This window comes from Nyctibius grandis, chromosome 3 (genome assembly GCF_013368605.1).
Source record: "Nyctibius grandis isolate bNycGra1 chromosome 3, bNycGra1.pri, whole genome shotgun sequence".
Lineage (NCBI taxonomy): Eukaryota > Metazoa > Chordata > Aves > Nyctibiiformes > Nyctibiidae > Nyctibius > Nyctibius grandis.
The window spans coordinates 74,177,173-74,199,913 of NC_090660.1; the positions used below are offsets into that span (position 1 = coordinate 74,177,173).

Sequence of the window (22,741 nt, forward strand, 5' to 3'; positions counted from 1 at the left end):
GAGAAGATGAATTGAGTTCACCATACAGAACTGAAGAGATCGTTGGCAGAGGCTGTTCCCAGGCTCATATCAGTCTTGATACTGGCAGAATGTCTCCAAGGCAGGAACTGTCATCAGGAGCAAAGTGGTTACATTTTACTGGGGAAATAACCTGTACTGGGACTTCAGTGGAAAGTCAAGCAAGACCCTACTCTGAGGATAAATTTGTTAGAAGTGTGGGCACACTGCCTTCACACCATAAACAATATTTTTTGGCCTAACGGTCATGGTTAGCTCCTGAAATGACTAGCTCAGAGAGAATATTTACAAAATACAATTTAGCTTGACTTGAGGTGAGGATCATGGAATTTAACACACTACTAAATCACTTCTAATGCCACTAGAGGTCAGCACTAGTCATTAAATAAATGTCCTGGAAAAATCTTATTGCCAGTTCTTCAAAGGGAGTGGAGATTTTTTTAAAAGACACACTGCTGTCTATGCTTGTTTTGCAGGTACATGTGAACTCACACTGCCAGTGCTCCAAAATGGTTGGAAGCAAACCCTTTCTTCTCCAAGCTGTGCTTCCCCAGCACTGTCCGTGAGCCAACAGTCCCACACTGTTCCTTTCAAGCTGTACCTGTCCTTGGATCACGTAGCACTGTGTACAGTCAGGCAGCCAGAGGAAAAAGACAGTACTGAGCCCTGTCCCAGCAAAGGCTTCCCACCAGCATAAACAGCACAAAACGGTTGACAATCAGCTTGCACTGCTTTAAGGACTGTCCCAGAAGTGTGAGAGTGGGGCATTATGCCCAAAGACAGGCACCTGAAACTGGGCATAACTCACTATACTTTTCCACCTTGTGCTTCAGAAAGATGCTCCCTTTCCATTGCAGCTCCTAACTGTGTTTTCCATCATCACTGTCTGGGCTCCTGCAAACACAGACACTGTTTACAAAAATTTAGTATAGCTACTATTGATAGGCAATTCAATACAGAAGTTCCTTTGTTATAAAGAAGATAATGTTGATCGGATAAGCAGCGTGATCACCATGTTTTTAAACAACGTTTAAAAAATCTTTATCTTTGTTGAAACATGCTAAATCATAGAAGCATAGAATCATTTTGGTTGGAAAGGACCTTTAAGATCATCAAGTCCAACCGTTAACCTAGCACTGCCAAGTCCACCACTAAACCATATCCCTAAGCACCACATCTACTTGTCTTTTAAATACCTCCAGGGATGGTGACTCAACCACTTCCCTGGGCAGCCTGTTCCAATGCTTGATAACCCTTTTGGTGAAGAAATTTTTCCTGATATCCAATCTAAAGCTCCCCTGGCGCAACTTGAGGCCATTTCCTCTCGTCCTATCATTTGTTACTTGGGAGAAGAGACCAACACCTACCTCACTACAGCCTCCTTTCAGGTAGTTGTAGAGAGCGATAAGGTCTCCCCTCAGCCTCCTTTTCTCCAGACTAAACAACCCCAGTTCTCTCAGCACCTCCTCGTAAGACTTGTGCTCTAGACCCTTCACCAGCTTCATGTCCCTTCTTTGGACATGCAAATAATGCAAATCAGTCAGCAATCATAATGCAACAAATGCGTGTGATTTATTATCATGCTGCAATCTGTACTTTCAGCATATATCACTGCCTCCTTTAACATGGTAGCTGACTAGGTATCAATACACAAAGTTGATGCTCAGTGTGATAGGAACACCTCTTTACCAAAATTTTCATGTTCAATTACTTTGTGTCCCTTTGCTTCCACTGAGTACATCAGAGCTGGAAAAAAGGAGGCTGGACACCCTGTTCATAATGATTATATCTCTACTAAAATATTTTGTAATGTTTTGTAAGTATCTGTATACATGCACACATACAGATGATTTATTTTCCTTCTGGGTTTTTTTTCCATGTTTAAGAAAACTGGCTCTGAAATATCATCCTGATAAGAACCTGGACAATCCAGAGGCTGCAGAAAAATTTAAAGAGATCAACAACGCTCATGCAACGCTGACTGATCTGTCCAAGCGAAACATATATGACAAGTATGGATCATTAGGGCTCTATGTGGCAGAACAGTTTGGTGAGGAAAATGTTAACACCTACTTCATGCTCTCAAGCTGGTGGGCAAAGGTAAGTTGCTATTTTCTGTTGGAAATCAAGTGTTACAACGCACACAGACAATTACATGCACAAGGAAGCCCCTGAAAAACATGGTCTCTTTACAGGCTTAACAAATAGTAGGACCTGAATCTAAACCACTACTAAAAGCTTAATTAAACAACAACATTATCTGGAAAATCGACAGTGGCAGAATGTAACATCAGCTCAGAGCAGTGCTAATATAAAATGTTTTTCTTTTTAACTTGGTAAATAGTTAAATAGAGTGCATTTTTTGTAACACTTTTAGACATTAACTAGATTTGAATCTAGTGCTCCAGGTTAATTTTGACTTTCTTTTCAGTAATGACTAAATAAAAATAGCTCATTGTTCAAAAATGAGAAGTCCCACTTATGTGACAACCAGTTAATAAGTTATTACAGTATAAATTTAGCTGTGTTCTTTGCTATATACAGCACACAGCGTAAGTAAGCAGTAATAATACATAACACTCTGTGATTATGGTGTCATATATGTGCCCTGGTGAGGGAGTGAGAGAAAGGAAGTGGAAGAAAAGGTGAGAAGGGTGGAGTGGAGGAAGATAGTAGGAAAGGAAGAGAATGATATGTCAAAAACTGGCATATTGCTCAAGGAAAATCGCATGATGGGCTGTTCTAGTCATAAAGGGGTTGTGTTCATGTGTTCTCTTATGTCACTGGTGTCCTCTGATGTTTGCATATGTCAGATTCGAGTGTTTCAGCAAATACTGAAATATTACTGGCAGGTAACAAACCAACAGAATTGCAAATGTGCAAAATCTATGCTGTCCCCACCTATTTCCAGCAACAGAAGCACAGAAAAGCAAGGACTCTGCTGGAATACATAGGAAAATGATCTGTTCTGTGTGAGACAATCGCACTATGACAGCTTTGATCTGAGAACCGTAGAACATGGATTCCTGTGTTCAGCATGAATCAGGCCAGTGCTTCACTGCCCCACAGTCCCCTTTCAAACTGGGAAGTCACTTGGGCCATTTGTGGGTCTGAGAAGCCATAATTTGTCTGCTGAATCAGGATGAGACAGAAGCTGCCCAAATGCAGAACAGGGAATGAAACTAATGAATGCGCCAAAGCGCAGCTGCACCCTCAGAAGTGGGCTGGAGGATGCCTGCCGGCAGCTGCTGTAGCTGACTCCTGCTGCAGGCTGGAGTCCCCACCACAGCCACTGTCTTCTCCTGCTGGATCACTCCCTCTTTTCTTTGCTGTCCAGACTCTCCTTCGGCCTCTTTGTCGCAGTTCAGATGCCAGGAAGCATTGCCTTAGAGCTGAGAGAGCAGCATTACTGACTCCTTTTAATAGTCTTGCTAAACAAGGTTTTATTCAGTTTGTTGCTTTTTTAGCTTTTGTTTCCTCTTCTGCTTACTGATCTTTAATAGAGGTTTTATGAAACATGAAATCCTTTGTGGTTAGAAAATCAGGAACGGAAATAACTGCTGCGGCTTTGACTCGTAAGGAGAGCACTGGTGAGTACAGAGAGAAGCTAGTAGGTCCCTAACAGCTAAAGGAGGAATATGTGGATTGTTTCAAGGAAGCTGTATCCCAGAGATGAGATGAGATATGCTGCATATCCCAGCAAAAGTAATCAATGCTTCCTGTTTTTTAAGAATTCTGTGAAAAAAATCCAAAATATGCATATGGACTCATTTGAGGATTGTCACAGGTGGTTTCTCTATCCCTTCCCCAACCCAAAATCTTGCCACCTCCAAAGCATAAACAGGCCACCAAGTGTTTTTTGCAAGCTGAGCTCACTATTCCTCATCTCTTTTTAACTCATGCACAAATGCTGGGACAGTTTCAGATTTTTATGCTTGCCACCATAATACTATTTGAGTCTGAGGCATCATCTGCAGATGACCTCTGGACCCCTAATTTCCTCCATTCTGGTAGAAGACAGTAGTGACTACAGCTCTTCCCTATCACACTCATACTCGGAAAATCTGACAATTGTGAGGAGGTGTATCATTAGAAGTAAGGAAACTCAAATGAAAAGAGAAATGCAAAGTGAAAATTACTTTTTTTTCAGAGTGCCAGACTTCTTAGCAAGCATATTAAACTGGGAACATACTGACATGGGTAATGGGAACTTTAACTCCTTCTCCACTGGCAGGCACAGGCATCGTTCATTTAACTGTTTTAGCAAAAAGCAATTCTTCTACCACAAAGACAATTTGTTGATCACATCAATAAACTGATTCTTGATTTACCATATATGATAACATAAGCACAAGAAATCTTGAAACATTTAAGGTATCATGAATAAATTCAAATATTTTTTTCCCTCTGTACACTTTTATTCTGTCTTTTTTCATTCTATCCATTGAGGTGGTTTATTCTCCATTATAAATGATAAACCGTTAGATAACTTTGAGCTTGCTTTCTTCCTCAGGGGCATGTTTTCTTATGAATATAACAAATAGTTAGTAAAGGGAAGACTGTATAACTATAATGCTAAAGCCTGGCTGTACCTTTAAGTTAACATATTAGCTGGCGGCCACAAAGCTGTGCTGGCTTTACATACACATTCCACATATCAGTCTTGATTCTTCTTTCAGGATCGTCACTGGCTTTCCTTTACTCTTACACCACTATGTCCACGACAACATCTGGAGGTTTCTCCTTTGCCACAAACATCTCAATGCAGGCCTGGATCCACCCCAGGTCAGGAGCCAGGCTGCCGTTGTGCACCCTTGGAGCACAGGACGGCAATGCCAGACTAAGGGCTCCTCTTCCACAGCTCCCCCGTCCCACTGCCGCAACACGGCACGCAGCCCTCAACGCAAGCAGCTGTGGAGCTGTGCTGTGAACCCAGGCAGTGACCTGGTCTGGAGGAAGAAAAGCTCTGTAAACTAAAGTTTTCTGGCTCTTGAATCTGGCTGAGATCTCTGGTCTCAGCCCCAGGCAGTTGTGCTGGCTCTGCTGAAGCTTCTTGTGTCGCAGGGACAGGAGTGAGCAGAAGGTGATGCAGGTGGGAACTTCTTGCTGCCTGAGTCCCCAGATCAAGAAACCACAGCCCAAGGAGTCTAACTTAGGAGTTGTCACCGGTGTGCTCCTGCACAGGCTAATGGGGAGGGAGAAAGAGACACCCCCAATGGACAATTCAAATTCTCCCAGGGCTGAATCACCCTCTGGAAACGCTTTTAACTTCCCATTGACTATGTGGGGAGCCCGTGGGGGCTACAGTCCTAATTTGGATGCCTTAGTTCAGTGCCTGAAGTTATGTGGGATGCATCTGTGTCTTTGCTTCTTTTTCTCTCGGCTTTGTTATTGACAGGAACCTGCCAGTAAATAAGTGTTTGTGAAAACGATCTTGGGCAAATGAGTCATTTTTATGATGGAAATGAGTCATTTTAAGGTGGGTAGGGTTTTGCATACTGCCTGGAAGTTTTTTCTGAGGGCCATCGGCTGAAGACAGACTTTCAAAAGTTGAGCATGCGGGGGCCTGTTGGTTGGTGTCGTCTTTGTGAACATGGTCCTGAGTGGCAAGTAGGAGCTTGTAGGTGAGAAGGACTTTGGAAGATCTGGCCCTTGTTTAGGCACTTGGCCAGTGGCTGGACTCCTCTGAGCACCAAGCACTTGGGAACTTGGGTTCCTTTGACAATCTGCCTCCAGCTGTAAGAGGCTGCCACAAGTTTGAGGAAGGTCATTGCTCACAGGATTTTCCTCCCGCTGTGTTTAACCCAGGGCCTGTTTGCAGTCTGTGGCCTGCTGACAGGCTGCTACCTCTGCTGCTGCCTCTGCTGCTGCTTCAACTGCTGCTGTGGAAAGTGTAAACCCAAAGCACCCGAAGGGGAAGAGCAGGAGTTTTGTGTGTCTCCAGAAGATTTGGAAGAGCAAATTAAGAACGACATGGAAAGAGGTGTGTATTATAGGGGCTTACTGTGTGGCAAAGCTGTTCAAAACAACCTTTAAAGCCTATAGGCCAGATGTTCTGCTCACGATGCTGAGGCTGCTTACCGGCATTAGTGGAGATGTGCCAATTCACTCTAGCTAGCACTGTGACCTGATGAACTTCCCAAGTTTTGTGTTAATGGAAAACTAAACTTATGGCACTAACAATTAAATATCTCCTGTATCTTTTATGAGACACTTAAACATTAGAAGTCTCAGGGCTCATCTTAAGAGATGACGTTCAGCCTCTAGCCCCCATGCCCACGTTGCTTCATATCCTAGATCCTGTACTTACACATTAGGCTTTGCCTGGACTGGTGCTTGCCACATCTGATCTACCTGAATAAGCTGTCATTCAGGTTTTATTCATGTAAAATTTACTGCTGACTGTGGTGGGCCAACTGCACCCATTCAAGAAAAGGCTTCAAGAAAAGATGCAAAGTTTCCAGCAGTAAGGTTGCTCAGTAGCCTAAGAGAGTTTGCATGGGAGTTGCCGCGGTCCTGCCCCTCTGCCATCCAGCCCCCAAGCTGCTCGCTCTCTTCTGCACTGGCAGTAGCAATTCTACTGCCTTACCAGGAGCCAGATCTTACATATGATCCAGTTGAAAACTAATCCTCTTGAAAATGTGTGTAGTTCCCTGCCTGTTTAACTCCCTGACGTGTTTCACGGTGGCTATGCTGGCTCAAAGAAGGGAGCGAGACCGCCCGGCCAGGAACATGGGCTGGGGCCAGCAGGATCCCCTTCGCAGCAGGTCACCCTCTTTTCTCAGCTTTGCTGAGCCTCCCAGCTGCTTATTCAGGTTTTGGCTATACGAAGGATGATGGTGGTGATTTCCCAATTTGGCACTAGCATGGGTTACATACTGTGAACAAAGAAAGAGCCCCGTCCTAATCTGCTGAAGTGGGGCAGAGTTTTGCCTTCATCTTCAGAGGAACCAGAAACATCTCAAACTGGTTAGATTTGGACACTTGCAGGACAGGCTCAGAGAGGCAATGATCCTTGCTCCAGCAATAAGAGGCCAAGGTATCAGGGGAAGAACTAGGCCACTCTTCAGTTGCAAATTTATATAAACTATGATTAGTATTACAATTTTTTTATGAGGAAGGACCTAAGCAGTCAGCTCACTCTTTTTCTCTTCCATTGTTATGGAACATCTTACGCTGTTATATTCTTACATTTATTATGCTTAAATTAGCATTGCCAGATTGCAAATGTCATGTTCCCTTAGCAGGAGGAATTTTTGTTCCCCCCAGCTTTTCACACAAATTTACTCTTCCATAAATATGTAACAAAACACTTGTAGTAGTTGAAAAAAATGCTATTTATATAACTGATATGCCAGCGTGTGGTGGTGTTTTTAAATTGGTTTTGCATATCAAGGCATATCAAGGTAAATACAGTCAGCTTAAAAATTGGTCATACTTGATCAGCCTCTGTAAAGGCAACAAAAACTATTAGTGAAAGCTTTATAACTACAATGCATTATTTGAAAAAAATGTAATATACTCTATGACATTAGGCACCTGAAAATTGCAAATCTAAAATGGGTCTTGATAGTTATGGGTCTATGACACCACACCCAAGTTTGAAATATGAAGACAGAACTTCGAAGGGTAAGAATTTTTTAATGCTGCCTTTTTTTTTGTAATTTGGCCGGTATTTTGCACTCTCTCAAAATCCAGCACAAAATTCCCCAGAGGCAGAAAAAAATTTCTCCCTCCTTCCGGCACAAGTGGTATTTATTAGTATTCAGTAATTTTGGGCCACCTTCCCATCCCTTTACTCCCACCAAATCTCACTGAGATACCCATTTTTTAAAATAATTTTAAAAGTTTAGCAAAGTACCAGTCTGAAAAATGAACAGAATGTGGAACTACATGTTTTAAGTACTTTGAAGACAATATTAAGCATATAGGTAGGGCCTGGAGAAAGTTAGATATTTCTACCTTTCCTACCCTTCTCTTCAGTCTTGCTAGTTTCCTACCAATCAAAACCAGCTTGCCTCAGTAGAGTAGACTTCTCTATATTTTAAAATTAGATTAAAAGAGAGCAACATATCAGGAATGAAAGTAAAAACTTAATGACAGAGGATAATGTGAGCATCTTTTCTGCAGCTGAAAAGAAAACAGACACTGGATTTAGCAAAATGAACAATAACCAGCTCAAACTGCACTTCTTCCTTTCTTCCCCGTCCCAGATTTTAGGGATGCTGGGCAAAAAGATGCAGCTGACTTAGAATGGCAAAGACTGGGCTTTTCCACCAGACATTTTCAAATGTTGGGCCATAGAAGTGAATACTGATGGATTCCTTTATGTAAATAATAGAAATACTCCTGTAGGTGATTCAGAAACAAACTGTAATCACTCCTGCAGCAGACTTCATTTTGAAAGTGGAAATCCTATTATGATCCAAATTTTTCACATGCCCTCTGCCCACAGACTGAGCATTCTACCTGCTAATTAATTTCTTTGCTTCCTGCTGTCCCCAGTATCTATATTACTGCTAGCCACAACTTCTTTGCTAAGGTCAAAATGTAGATTCTTAAGCTAAATCCATACTTTAGTTTATCCAAATATTTTGTAGTCAGTCATTGCTTTTCTGAGGAATGCAACATCGATTAAACATCAGCATTCCTGATGCTAAAAAACTCTGAGCTACTGCGCTCAGTGGGAGCTGCTTGGAGCAGGCCGTACTGCACAGAAGAGGCGATATGCATGTTGTGGGAGTCGAGATTTAGACTTCAGCTTTTGAGCTGGCACAACAGTAATAATTTTCAGAGTTCTTCACATTTCTCCTTAAAAGAAATCAAGGTGTTACACAGTTGATTTCATTCCTCAGATTAACATACCATAAACCATAATTATTAGTGAAAAAAAGAGATGAGGCTAAAAATTCAGTGATCCATTCCCTGAAATGTAAAAGCAAAGTGAGTTGTCACTAAAATCAACACAATTGTGTCAAAGGCTTCAATTCTGGTAAAATGGCACGTTCCTCTAGAAGAAAGTTTTATTCAAATATATTTGACTAGTTCTAGTGCTCAGCTAGTTGAATATCTCCCATGAGAGATTTGTTTTACAGCATGTACTTCCATGGGTAGCATGACCATCAGAACTAAAGGAACTTAGGGATCTGCAAGCCCTGGCCTCTACTTAGGTTACAGTGATTTCTTCTCATAACTATTGATTTGTACCAGAAGACTGTGGCCTAACAGACAATGGTTGATCACTTTCCAAAATGTCTTACATTTGGATTATTAGATATTAAACGTGTCATTTTTTTAGGGTTTCAGATCAAACATGACATCCAAAAAGTGTAAAGTAGGGTAATCTGTGGTATCATGCCATGATGTTACGGGTGACCTGCAAAAATACACTGGCAGAGGGGAGTATCACTCGCTCGTCTGCAGCACGGATGCATGCAACGGTTCATCACTTTCACTCACACACACGGGGCAGGTTGCCAGATTTTGCTTCCACTGAAGTTAATGACAAACATTTTGTTGACTTTTGTGGTCCCAGAAGGGGTGCTGTTGGAATTGGGATTGCCTTGGTACTTGAGGCTGTAACGATGCACTCAAGCAGTTTGGCAGGTTTGTTCTCTCCTGTTTGGTTATCATCGTAAGAACAAAGCAAGGCATTTCTAGACCTACTTTCATTTTTCAAAAAATGAAATCTGGGAGAGAACAAAAAAAAAAAAGAAAAAGAAAATAAGAACCTGAATAATGAAATACTTTCCTAACTCAGAAGCAATTAGTTTTTAGCACTTCATTGTCTCCTCCACACTCCATATGATACCAATGTAGGCGAACAGTGAGCAAGAGCTATCTATAGAAAGCAGTTTAAACTGTGAATTCTGCAGCACCTCCATTCTGCATCTCTCCATTAGCAGGCTATATTTGCACATTTTATTATACCATGGGTCCCTGTTCTGATAAAAAGCATCATAAATCTTTGAAGGGTGTGGGCAGCAAAATACTTGGGGAAGGTGTCAGCTCAGAGCTGTCTGCAGATCGGCTGGAAGCAATGTGACAGATTTGCAGTGGGTCCTATTCTCTTGTTGCACATCTGGGTATCACAGCAAAATGAACTGCTAGCCTCTGCCCTCCATCAACGATATTCCTTAAAGTGAACAACTGGGAGGCAGCAGAGGGTGGGAGGGAGTGAAGGAGTGCTGCTCAGAAATCTAGAAAATACATCGCAACTTAAAAAGGGATTTTGGAACTGCCAAAATAATCTGTGCCCGAGCTGAGCTCTAAGCATTAATTACTCATATATTTTTACAAGTTATGAAACATGTCTGTCTTTGACCTTGTGTCTAAATATGGAATTGCCCATACAGAGAAGCTGCTTGGCATTTAATCATTCTTGTCTTTCACCTTGACAGAGTCAAAGTTGTTCTACGCCCGCTGAGGGCAAGCCGTATGGCACACAATTAGATTCCTGCTCTGCGTTAAGTTACTGCTGTACATTACATCTTTTGCCTGTGATTCATCCCATCAACTGTCACGTAAACAGGAGGAAATGTCAGATGAGTTTTTTTATGAACATTTGGTCATTTGGCAAAAAAAGTCATCATTCCTATCCAATTACTGTGAAGGCTGTGCTAGTATCAAGATATAGATAGTCCAAAATTTTTCATATGAAAACACTCCACTGAGATGGCTGAACCTTTAAAAAGTCAGTCTCTGAGTCTTGAGTCCCCTCCTCCCCCACCAAAAAAAAAGTGGTGGGTTGGAAAGAGGCCCAGGAGAAGGGCAGCCAAACCCTGTTCATTGTCAGAGGGAACACAACAGCCATCAAGGAACTCTGTAAGGACTTCACTTTACTCCACTCTACAAGTGCACTTTTTTACAAATATATTGGGAAACCAAACACATAACTGCACAGAATGAGAAAGTACAAAGCAGTAAGGATTCACATAGTATTAATGTGAGCTTTTGTCAGTTCCAAACTCATTAAAACAGTAATTCTCAAAATCCTATTGTATATATATTACATAAGACTTCAAAATGCAATTTAACATTTTTATTTAACTAGCTGGCTTTCAGGATATATATGAATTCTTCCCTTGCAAGTAAGTTACTGCTCACAATTTTTTTTCCTCTTCTATCCTCTTTCCTCTTTTTAACCCTCTTCTATCTTTACTGTTAACTTTGCCTCTTCAAGACTCATTTCTGGCCCATTCTCACAAACGCTGTCAAGGTTAGTGCTTGCTGACTCACAACAGTGCTCATTATAATCAGACATTTGCAAGAACAAGCACTTGCAATTGGAACAGGCAAGGACCTTTATCTTGCAATCTCTGCAAAGCACCAGGTACAGCTAACGTCCAGTTTAATAACAACAGCAAGTTACCCAGAAATCTGCAATTAGACGTGGACAAGGAGTAAGAGCATTTGTAGACTCGGTGTGGGCATTGCTGCCTCTTCAGTACGCGCACAGCTGTCTGTGAAGCCAAGATTAAGACGTAGCCAGAACAGCCACAACAGATGAAATGTTGTGGTGCTAACAAGAAATTTGACTTTGGTAGCAAGCAAAGGATTCTTAAAGTATTTTTTTGCCTTCCTCCCCGATTTAGATGGAGAAACTCCTATCGTGCTTCAGCCGACTAACGCAACCGAGAAGACACAGCTAATCGGGGACAGCCATCGGAGCTATTGCACAGATTCCTAGAGTGGGCAAACATGAGCTGTTGGTGCAGTGAGTGTCACAGTGAGCAAAACCATGTGATAAGCTGTGCAGCCTGTATTTGTAGTTGTCTTTAAGCTAATCAAGAGTAATCTGAGAGTAATTTCCTATCAAGGTAGAATCTCTCTCTAGGCCACTTCAAGTAGGCTGATATCTACACTCTGCAAGGAGAGGCCTGTGGCCAATACAGAGCTCTACAGACCAGCACACTGGTCTCTCACAGCTTCAAACTGCCAGGCTCAGCACAGTCTTTCCCTCTAATAATACTCCCTTTGGTATGATTGCTTTCTTCCCTGACCTCAGCTGGGGTTTCACCTCCCAGACACAGTCCCGAGTCCCTCACCAGACACACTGGCTCCGTCTCTCCCTGCCTCAGGAACGCTCCTAGCATGCAGCAGTTTTGCTGGATGTGATAAGTTCCTGTGAGGGAGCCCTGGAAATGCTCTTTAGCAGACCTCAGAGGGAAAGTTGGTGGCAAGGCAGACGGGGCTGTCCTTCCCAGAGAGGGAACACTCTTTGGAAAGCAGCTAGCATCTTGCTAGAGACAGGACAGAGTGCTCAGGGATCGTTCTGCTGGCGGTTACAACACAGGTCGCTCCAAATCCAGGAGCCTCATCCAGCACCAGAAACACACACAGGCTCTGTGTCCTACTCTGCACAAGTTGCAAACCCAGGAGACAGTGGGCAAACACCCTATGGAGGGGGAGGCTGGCCCTGGGCTGTCCCAAAGCCTGTCTCCTCTCCTCATAGTCAGTGAGAGTCCCATGGCAAAGCTCCCTTGTTCCAGCCTGGACGGGCCTGCCACCCATGCCGGGCAGCCCTGGCTTCTCCGGCTGCAGCTGCAATGTGCTGGAAATTGGTCCCCAGCCAACAGCTTTCTGCCAGCTTGCTTATTCCACAGTGCCCCTGGCTGCCAGCCCCGCTGCCCCGCTGGCACTGGGCTAGGAGCCACCATGCCAGCACTGGCACTGGGGCTGCAGGAGCAGCAAGGACTTGGCAGGGCAGGCAAGCAGCAGAGGAGCGACCATCCTCCTCACAGCCCGGCTCATCGGGGTGAGCCTGGGTCCTCCCCTCTGCCCCAGCACAGGGGCTTTAAGAGCACATGGCACAATTTTAAATAAAGAGGTAGGGATGAGATGTACATTCAGATGTACTGCTGCACAAATCAGTGGAGATACATGTGGTGTGGCTAAAGCAAGCGTAAATAAATTAGGCCTCTAATTTGTAAGAGCTAAAGAAATACCTCTGAGATCTTAAACTTTTAGCACTTCACTGATTTTACATAGTAGTTTAAGCCTTAGACAGCTGAATCTCTCTTTAATGATCACGTTACGTCAATCATTGTCAGTTCTGTGCATTTGCTATTTTTGCTCCTCTAATCACAGTGCTGTGGTCCAAAGGGGGATGTAATGTACCACTAAATTATATAGACCAGTGAATATATAGCTAGTCAAAAGTGTTATTCCCTTCCTTAAAATTGGATTCTGCAGTTGTGAAACGTTATTGTCTTCCTTCTATTCTCACCTTTGACATCAGATGTCATTCAGTGGCAGCTAAATATATGGGAAAAGAGTGTGCTCCATTGCACTAGGTGTAACTCCAAAGTCAAGAAATAGTACTTTTAACATTTCTTTAAAGTTCCCATAACACATGGGCATTTTAAAAGCCATTAATTCCAGTTCAGGTTATATATCTGTTCTCCAGGTGCAGACACTGGGGCCAGCTAATGCTCACATTGCCCTCAGAAATAGCCCTATTTTTCTGCTTCAGAGAGGAAGGGAAGCCCTGGCACAGCTGGGGCTGTGGACAGGCACTCACTCCCCTCCTACCCATGGACTCCTCTTTGTCCTCAGTTGCATCTTGCAAATAATTTTGGAGGCCACTCAAATCCAGACCGCCCTCCTGCCTGCCCAGCAGTGCTGAGGGGATGTGCTCATCCATCCCGGTGGTCCCAGGGGAGGGGGGCTGGTGACACCATCCTACCACTGAGGAGACGCGACCCCAGAAGGCACATTCCCAGCAGTAGCCGAGTGCCGCATATCTTCCCACCGGGTGGCCGGAACAGACGGCATGTGCCTTGGGGTGCTGCGAGATGGGCAGCGTGCAGCCCACTGAGTACATGCCAGGGAACACCAGCACCCACTCGCCCAGCACACGCACACGCACACGCACACACATCTTTTGGCTTTCTTTGCTATTCCCCTTTGCACAATGTTTGCTCTAGTGTGAGATGCTATCACCAAACGGAGGAGTAGGGAGAGCATGTAGTACGGAACAAATTTGCAGGCTAAGTTATTTCTTAAGTTTTACTGTCTGGTGGAGAAATTCACTGTGAAAGTGTGCACATGCTACATAGTCGCTATTTCCAGCGGAGAGCTGGAAAAGACATTGGGAGAAAAGTCTAGTGTAAAGCTACACATTGTATGTGGAATCCTTTCCCATGTGAAATCCCTCCTCCTGCTCCCATGGAAGTCACTGAGAATTGCACCTGTGGTTTCAACAACAGCTACAGGTCAGGCCTAAAGCCAGGGAGGGAAAGGCAAATCCCAGATTAGCAAAAGCAATTGGGGATTTTTTTCACATGCAACACCTTCCATGTCCCTCCAGACCCCACTCTATGGGCCAGAGCCAAAGTTTACTGAAATCAAGGAAATGACCTCCATGGGTTTGAGATGTACCGCAAGTCATGTGGTTCTTACTCGCCTTTTCTAAATGAAAGATTTTTCTTGGGAAGGATTTATGACTTGATCTCACGGTGTGATGCAAAAATGGACAAGCTGCTGCATGTTTGCAAAGCCCCAATTACAGACATGGGGATCTGTACAGAAGAGCCATAACATATTATCTCAGTTAGCCAAAAACCTCAGAACAAACCAGTGACTGAGCCTCTGAGTGGGTTCTCCAGGACGTGCAGCTTAAAAATCTCAGTGTCTGAACCCATGGTTTAATTCCAAAGAGGAAACTTAGTTTTCAGAGTACCAGAGCATTTCCCTCTCTCGCTGCTGTCAGGATCAGCCATTCTGAGGGCACGTGGAGAAAGGATGAATAAAGATTTCAGGACTTAGCTCTTCAATGTGTTTTTACTCATTTGTTTGCTTTTCAGAAAAGTTCCTAACGTGAACATATCTATGCTTACATGATCTGTTTCTCTGTAAAGTTCAGTTGCATACCCATTAATCTTCTCAAAATTTACAGATCCTCAAGTTTTTGTTCTGTTTTGCTGCATTTATTTATATGAAAAGTACTATATATTCAAATCTACCTTTGCTGTCAACCACTCTGACTAATAAAGGCTGTATGTATGAATTGTAGCACTCCCTTTACTTTTCCACACTATCAACAGTTTCATTCTGGTAACAGCCAGAGAAGCTGTTGAGACAGATGTCCAAAATTACGGCTTTGCACCCTGACAAGTGGCAAGCGGCAGCTCAGGGTTTCCCCAAAGAGGAACTTGGTCTTGGATTGCAGCAGATATGCTTACCTATGCAAAGCAGCCAGAGGTAGAGTTGCACATTGCAAACCCTTTATATAGTGCAGAGTGATTGTCTGCATAAAAAAAAATCAGCAGTGTGATGAAGTGATATAACACAGTAGTTTTACTGGCGTCAGTTCGCATGTGGAACGATTTCCCCCAATAAAGGCTGCGCTCAGAGGGTGAAACTGTGATGCTGCTGAAGACAATGGCAGAGGTCCCGTGAACTGCCCTGGGGCCACCATCTCCCTCGGGGGTTTTGCATCTGTCCAAGAGCCAGTGCAGAGTGCCAGATAATCTGGGCCTGCTACAAGACAGTAGTATTCCTCACTAGGATGGTATCCAGTCTCTGTGACCGCAGAAGCCCAAGCATTTGAAAAATGGACAAGGGGCAACAGTTTGGGCTGGATGTATTCTCAAAGAGCTGTCCTTTTGTGTGTTTAGGTATTAACCCATACCCAGATTCACTCAAAATACCAAACGGAAGAGGCATCATAGAAGATTTAGGCCTACCATCAACATAACCAGTTATTTAGGTAGTTTGTGCACTTTTCTCCCCACTACAAGCTTGCACAATAAACCACTCTGCTTAATCCAAAAAACACCAAACATAATTGTGTGTCATTTAATATCATTGCTTACGTTCCCTCAGAATAAATACCCAAGGTATGGGTATGATGTCAGTCAAAAAGAATTACATTTCTGCCTCTTTTTAGAATAAAATCATTAAAGAAAATTGATGAAGCATGCAAAACTGAGCACAGTTAAAATTACTGATTTCTTTTTCTACGTTATCATTTTCTATAGTAAAGAAAGTGCTTAGTGTGCTGTTACAAAGCAGGGAGAAGGACCACAGATGACACAGTCCCCCTTCCTTCTCTCCACGAGCTGAAGTTAGCTAAATCATCTCACCCAGCATCTCCTTTCACTTTGAGAGGGATGAAAGGGAACAGAGTTTCATACAGGAGGACTCAGTCCTTTGTGCCAGTGTCACCCGTCCCAGGGCTGGGAAGGCAACAGTATGGGACAACTGCGCGGCAGCCAACACCTGCAAGATAATCTCAGAAAGACGCTGGTAAAGACACGCGATTTCCCACTAGCAGCGAGAGTTAACGTGTGCTGAGTAAGCATCACCTGACAGGGTTTGAAAATTCCTATTGTGGCAGTATGTAAATGTACGGATACTTCCTCATTCTGGAAAAGCAGCGTCTAGACATTGCAGGGAGAGGAGGTTTGGAAAAAAACCCTCAGAATTTCAACATCCTCATTAACTGTGACGAGACAAAGGGATCTCAACAGGTATCCTCCTGTGCTAACTTGCTTTGTGAGGGTTTGTGGTAAGTTGGAGTAACAACATACATCTTGTTTCCTTTTAAAAATGACCGAGGTGTTGGCAGTCGGGCAGCAGCGGTCCTCCGCTTCCGCAGCAGTGGCTCCTGCTGGAAGTCAGCGAGTCACCGCAGACGCGGCTCGGCTTGCAACGCAGCTGGATCTCTTAGAGAAAAACCGCCCCATCTGCAACGGGTTAAAGAGAAGCTCTTTAAAAGCACGTTGCATGAGGGGAAAAAAAAAAAAATACGCGCGCTACTCCTTCGAGCCGGAATCGAACCAGCGACCTAAGGATGCCAGCAGATTATATCTCTACAGTCCTCCGCTCTACCAGCTGAGCTATCGAAGGGAGCTGCGTATTGTTGTTCCCCCATACAACAAGAACCCAGCGCAGCCCGCGTAGGCCCTGCGCGGCGCATGCGCGGGACGCATGGCTCTGGGGTGGGCGTTAGCATTGGCCGAAGCTCGTCGCGAGGTGGGGCAGGGTCTGCCGAGAACGCCTCCTGCCGACGGGGCGGGGCGCTGCGCTGTGCCGTGCGGGGTCGCCGGGCGGGGGGGTCCTGGGGCCGTGCCCAGCGCGGCGGGAGAGCGGCTGGGAGGGGGCGGCGGCGCGGGGCGGGGCGCGGCGCGGCGCGGCGCGGCGCTCGGGCATTGCGGTATACGGGGGAGCGGGGGGAAAGTAGTTTTGCATGGGGCCAGTGGCGCAATGGATAACGCGTCTGACTACGGATCAGAAGATTGTAGGTTCGACTCCTGCCTGGCTCGCTTTGCTTTTTCCGTTCCTCTCGCCCGCGCGGTGGGGATTGTATTTCGCCTGAGCGCACAGTGTGACGCCATTTATTCGCCGGGCACATGACTGGAGTAGTGTCTCCCGAAGAAAAACGACAACCGTAGAAACTGTGAAATGCCATCCAGGCTTCAAGTTTTCAAACGATCTAAATGTGGATCTCATCAAATGCATTAACTGTGCCAACAAATTAATCCAATTAATGCACCAGTATATTACATGGGTGTTACTGGAAAATAGTAACCAAAAAAACTCTGTAAACCAAATGATAGTTTAGAAAGCCAACACTGGTTTATTGCAGCTGGGTGCATGGGGGATCTCTCCTCCTAGCATGCACACCAAGGGACAAAAGCACACTCATTACATACATTATAGAAAAATGAATATTCATACAATTTCAAGTAAAGCCCACCTATTCCAATAAACTTATGCATATGCTAATACATTATGTAATTGTCTTTATGCATGCACACTAAATTGGAGGAGGGGTCTTGGGCGGTCTCTGGTGGTCGTAATCCCCCCCATAGTGATGCTGTCCGCTGTATGACCCCGCTTCTCTGCAAGCGTGGTTAAGGCCTTCTTGTTGACACATGCAGGTGGCTTCAAGCAGAAGATACTGTTCTGGTTCTTACTGGATTTCTCTCTTCTCTGGCACCAGAGCTTGTGAATCAAGTTAATTTAGACACTACAAAGTTGTTGTTCACAGTCTTGTTTATCTCTGGCCCCTTCTTTATAATTATCAAGGAATTTAACAGAGACCTTGGATTCTCTAAGACTAAGCACAAGCAAGAATCATTGACGACTATAACTCTGTTACCAGTCCCATAAGCAGACCCTATCTACAAAACATGTAGTTAGCTTCAGAACGTACTGTTATTTTAGTAGAAAGGAAAATTACTGACAGGAAAGTTGATTCTGTCTGTAGGTTACACAGAGTAGGCCTTTTAGAGCCTACTCTGAGGCCTACTCTTACTAAACCATCTAGTATCATGGCGAAAAAGTCATTGAGGCCCTAGGAGAGGAGCAGCATGCTCATCACTGGTCTGGCGCGGTATGGTTAGTGTTACAATGACATCAAGGAAAATACCCATGAGGTCTCTGAAAGCAGCACGCAACGCTGCTATGAAGACTGTTGTTTTCATAGTGATTATCCATTAGTCTTGAGAAGTGCAAGAGGATCCTTGTTGTGCAGTTGAATGAAAAGTGTGTGGTTTTGCAAGAACAAGTTTTTGACATGTATAAGGGCCATGCAGTGTGTAAAGAGCAGCTTGCAACCAGGAGAGGCAAGGAAGACACCCCCAATGGTTAGATTTGAGAATAATCCACGGCTTCAGAGCAGCTCCAATTCGTGGATTCAATGCAAGTTTACTATAAAAAGTAATGAATAAATAACCTAGGTAGCTCATTAGCACTGCTAAATTTTGGAATCGCCACCCTTTATTTTGCTATGTCTGTGAACGATGCTGGTGATGGTCACAGCATCACAGAATGGTTGGGGTTGGAAGGGACCTCTGGAGATCATCTAGTCCAACCCCCTGCCAAAGCAGGTTCCCCTAGAACAGGTTGCACAGGGTCATGTCCAGGTGGGTTTTGAATATCTCCAGAGAAGGAGACTCCACAACCTCCCTGGGCAGCCTGTTCCAGTGCTCTGTCACCCTCAAAGTAAAAAAGTTTTTCCTCATATTGAGATGGATCTTCCCATGTTTCAGTTTGTGCCTGGTGCCCCTTGTCCTGTCACTGTGCACCACTGAGAAGATTCTGGCCCCATCCTCTTGACACCCACCCCTAAGGTACTTGTAAGCATTGATAAGATCCCCTCTCAGTCTCCTCCAGACTAAACAGACCCAGCTCCCTCAGCCTCTCCTCATAGGAGATATGCCGCAGTCTGCTAATCATCTTCATAGCCCTGATACAAGGGTGAGCAGACAGGAGAGAGCTGGCACGAGGAAAGGGCATCCCACCATGTCACGCAAAGTCCTTCAGACCCTCATTTTTCCACTTGTCGCTCACACTCATGGAACAGTCATTTGAAGTCACATCTGGAACACGTTCTGGAGAATATATAACTTGGAAGATGTCTATTTAAAAGGAACAACGGGGCACGTCTGAAGGCACTGTGCTCTGTAAGTGCGAATGGTATTTTGGTGCCTACTCCAGGACGGCCACTGCGGAGTGGCCAAGCCGGTTTGGTTTTCCCCTCCGCGGATGAGAGAAAACGAGTAACAACGAAGGGAATTGAGACACTAAAAGCCGCTCGAGCCAGGCAGGAGTCGAACCTACAATCTTCTGATCCGTAGTCAGACGCGTTATCCATTGCGCCACTGGCCCCGCACAGGACCACCACCCCAGCCACCGCCCACTCACACAACCCCTCTCCCGCCCCAAGCCCGCTGCGCGCATGTGCCATTCACCCTCCCCGACCGCTCCCTGTGCAAGGCGCATGCTCAAACTTCCCCGCGGGGTGGGGACACCTTGGGCGGCCACTGGGCAGTAACATGTGCGTCCCTTCGATAGCTCAGCTGGTAGAGCGGAGGACTGTAGAGGTGTTACTCCGCGGGAATCCTTAGGTCGCTGGTTCGATTCCGGCTCGGAGGAGACACTTGTTTTCGTTCTCTTTCCTAGGGAAATTTAATTTTTTTTTTCCAGGCCCTTCGGTTATGGACGAGGGCGGTGGCCGCGCCGCCCAGGCAGAGGCTCCTAGAGCCGTTTCAAACACATGTAATACATTAAAAAAAAAAAATAAAAAAAAGGAAAATACCGCAAAGAGGTGGCAGCCATGCAGTAAACACTGACATCCATGTTGCTGCAATGCTTTTGGAAGTGCTTCATTGTTTTCTGTAATAATAATAAAAAATACAATTAATAATAAACAATTTAATAATATATAATTAATAATAGTAATATGTTATCATAATGTGCCCATTTAGCCCATACCTAGGGCTAAACAATAACCAGTTGCTCTATCACCCAAGACCCCTCCCCAGCTGAAAAAGGGAACTGGGAAAAGGAGGGAGACTCATGAGTTGAAATCTAAACAGATTTAATAAAATAAGAAAACCAATATCAATACTAATACAAAAGACACAAAATTATACTTAGCTCATAGAGTGGTGGCAAGTCCCTCTAGAAATAGTAACTGTTGAGAAGAGAGCAGAAGAAAAACAAGGGAAAGCAGAGCAGAGCAAAAAGCCCCCTCCTCTCTAGCAGCTTTCCCGTTTATAGTGAACGTGATGTTAATGATATAGACTGCACATGTGGCCAGCCTGGGTCAGCTGCCCTGGCTTTCACTGCTAATGGCCTTGATCACCACACCACAGTTGGCCACAAACTGAAACAAAATGTAACAGAAAAGTGATTCTATAAATTTTATCCCTGCAAAACCAGGACACATAATAATATATATTTGTCATTATCCTATGCGAAGCCAAAAAACTAGGCGCTTTTAGCTCAATCTCGGCTAGTTTTATTAGGTCTTCTTTTCCAGGGTGATCCTTGGGGAGCCAGTTCAGCTCTGGATAGGGTCTCCTCGTTTTGCATGTTGCTTTACATGGTGCCAAATAATCCTTACTGATTTTGCTTTATGTGATACCAGATAACCCTTATGGAGGAGGGCTCCAAGCATCCTGGCTGATGAGAGTGGATAAAAGTGCTCCACAGTCTCTTGACTTGAGGTGATGGCTGTGATGTTTGGTCTTGGCCTTTGGTTGTGCCATAAAGGGGTACACGGGGTGATTTAGGAGAAGGTGGAGCAGTGGGAGAGGGCACAGAGGTCCTTTAAACAGAAGGGGTTTAATGCAGATGGACGTGGGCTTGCTTAGGATGTAGTAAATAACAGGGCCAGCACTCATACTCTGCTTTTTTTTTTTTTGTGTTTTCTCTTCTGTTGTATTGCCATCCCCTCTCCTTTTCCCTTCGAGTCTTCTTTTTCATTACAGGTGCTACGTGGTGTGCAGAAAAACATGCTTGGCAATGACTCCTGGCTTGGAGAGACTAAACATCTCTGAAGGCAGAGACTGTTGCCGCTTGTCTGCGGCAAGCTCCGTTCGGTTGCTGGCTGGCCTGAGGCTATCCGCACCCCAGGGCCATTGAGCGCAGACACCAATGTGAGGATGCAACAAATGGTGTTTATTTAACTGCGCAACAGCCTTATATAGTCGTCTTGTCCCGTACGAACTCGCGCGATACTTGCACATCCTGGTCCTTTCGCCACGCCTACCTTTCCGTTACAACCCGAGATTTTCTGGTCGCCGTACCCTAATCTACCTACATTTCTCCCTCCCCATGCTTCAAGTCATGCGAAGTAAAGCGTATCGCTGATTCTGGTGCCTTGAGTCAAAGCGTAAGCGTAACTGGCGGATACAACATCCTAAAATAGGAAAACCAAAACATGTTAGGAGAATAACTCCAACAACAACAGCAACAACTATTATGAGTTTGTCCCAAGAAAACCAAGACATTAGCCATCCCCAGACACTAGCTCCGATATCAGCTAGACATTGCCATTTAACTGGATCCTCCTTAGCTATTTCTAACAAGCTATCCGCTGCCTCTGGAGGATTACATTACGTTCCTGGATCTGTTCATAATCATCCGCAGAGAGACAACAAAAGGAAAGATTTGCAAAACGGGCACTTTTACACCCTCCTTGGATAAGGATATCAAAAAGAACATCGATCGCCTCATGGTGAGCCTTCAAAATCCTTGAAGTTTGCTCAAACTTGTCTTGCATTACCTGTATTACTGCTTTAACCGCCTTATTGTTTCGAAGAAGGTGGCAAACCACTTTCTCTAGAGCGGCCGAATTTCGCTGTACTCCTACACCTGGAGAGAAAGCTAACGTAAAGACTCCTGCAGCGCCTTTCCAGACAGGGAAAGATAAGAACTCCCCTGCGTAAACAGTTCTCACTGGTTATTACCTCGCCATCATCCAGCTCTACTCTCAATGTCCCTAAGTCCCTCTTTCTTCGTCGAGGCAGTCGCCTGCCTCGTCTCTCAGGTTTCAGGAAGATGCCCATGGGTTCTAAGGTGCCAAATATGCACCACCCATATGGCTCTCTTGGGTAGAAACATTTGTGAACAGTACCATTACATAATAATACTAACGGGTGCTGCAGACAAAAAGGGAGTATCCCTTATATCCATTTTGTCCACAATGAGGGAACTATTTACAGTAGCGTTCCGCCCTGGCTGGAAACGTTCCCCCCAGAGCTTTGGTCCTCAACAGTATCGTGTCTGGTTATGTACCCGAGCCCAGGTTCTCCAGTAAGATTCCCCTGCAACTCCTGAGATGCAAAGCAAAAGCAAGCTAATCATGAGCGCATTGTTCAAAGCTTTTGTTTCACTCAGCAACGGTCGCCGTTCCTCATCTTTCTTGGCGCCCCGCCGCTTTACCAGACTCTCTGTGCTGCTGGGACACCTCCTTTCCGCAGGT

At 44.7% G+C, this 22,741-nt stretch overlaps 1 protein-coding gene and 4 non-coding genes across 5 annotated transcripts in view; 3 read left to right on the top strand and 2 right to left on the bottom strand.

Annotated features, from left to right (window-relative positions):
* The window catches only part of DNAJC5B (DnaJ heat shock protein family (Hsp40) member C5 beta), a 42,310-nt gene extending 30,603 nt beyond the window's left edge, over positions 1 to 11,707 (top strand). The window contains exons 2-4 of the mRNA XM_068396905.1: positions 1,905 to 2,118; positions 5,827 to 6,001; positions 11,613 to 11,707. Of these exons, the coding sequence (XP_068253006.1) occupies positions 1,905 to 2,118; positions 5,827 to 6,001; positions 11,613 to 11,707 (484 nt within the window). The remainder of the gene's footprint in view (positions 1 to 1,904; positions 2,119 to 5,826; positions 6,002 to 11,612) is intronic.
* Positions 11,708 to 16,782: 5,075 nt separating this feature from the next.
* On the bottom strand, positions 16,783 to 16,872 carry TRNAY-GUA (transfer RNA tyrosine (anticodon GUA)). Its single transcript is given in 2 exon segments — positions 16,783 to 16,818; positions 16,836 to 16,872. It is a non-coding gene; the product is annotated as a tRNA-Tyr (tRNA).
* Positions 16,873 to 17,215: 343 nt separating this feature from the next.
* TRNAR-ACG (transfer RNA arginine (anticodon ACG)) lies at positions 17,216 to 17,288 on the top strand. Its single transcript has one exon. It is a non-coding gene; the product is annotated as a tRNA-Arg (tRNA).
* A 2,277-nt stretch (positions 17,289 to 19,565) lies between these two features.
* Positions 19,566 to 19,638, bottom strand: TRNAR-ACG (transfer RNA arginine (anticodon ACG)). The gene has a single exon. It is a non-coding gene; the product is annotated as a tRNA-Arg (tRNA).
* A 176-nt stretch (positions 19,639 to 19,814) lies between these two features.
* TRNAY-GUA (transfer RNA tyrosine (anticodon GUA)) lies at positions 19,815 to 19,905 on the top strand. Its single transcript is given in 2 exon segments — positions 19,815 to 19,851; positions 19,870 to 19,905. It is a non-coding gene; the product is annotated as a tRNA-Tyr (tRNA).
* Positions 19,906 to 22,741: the final 2,836 nt, after the last annotated feature.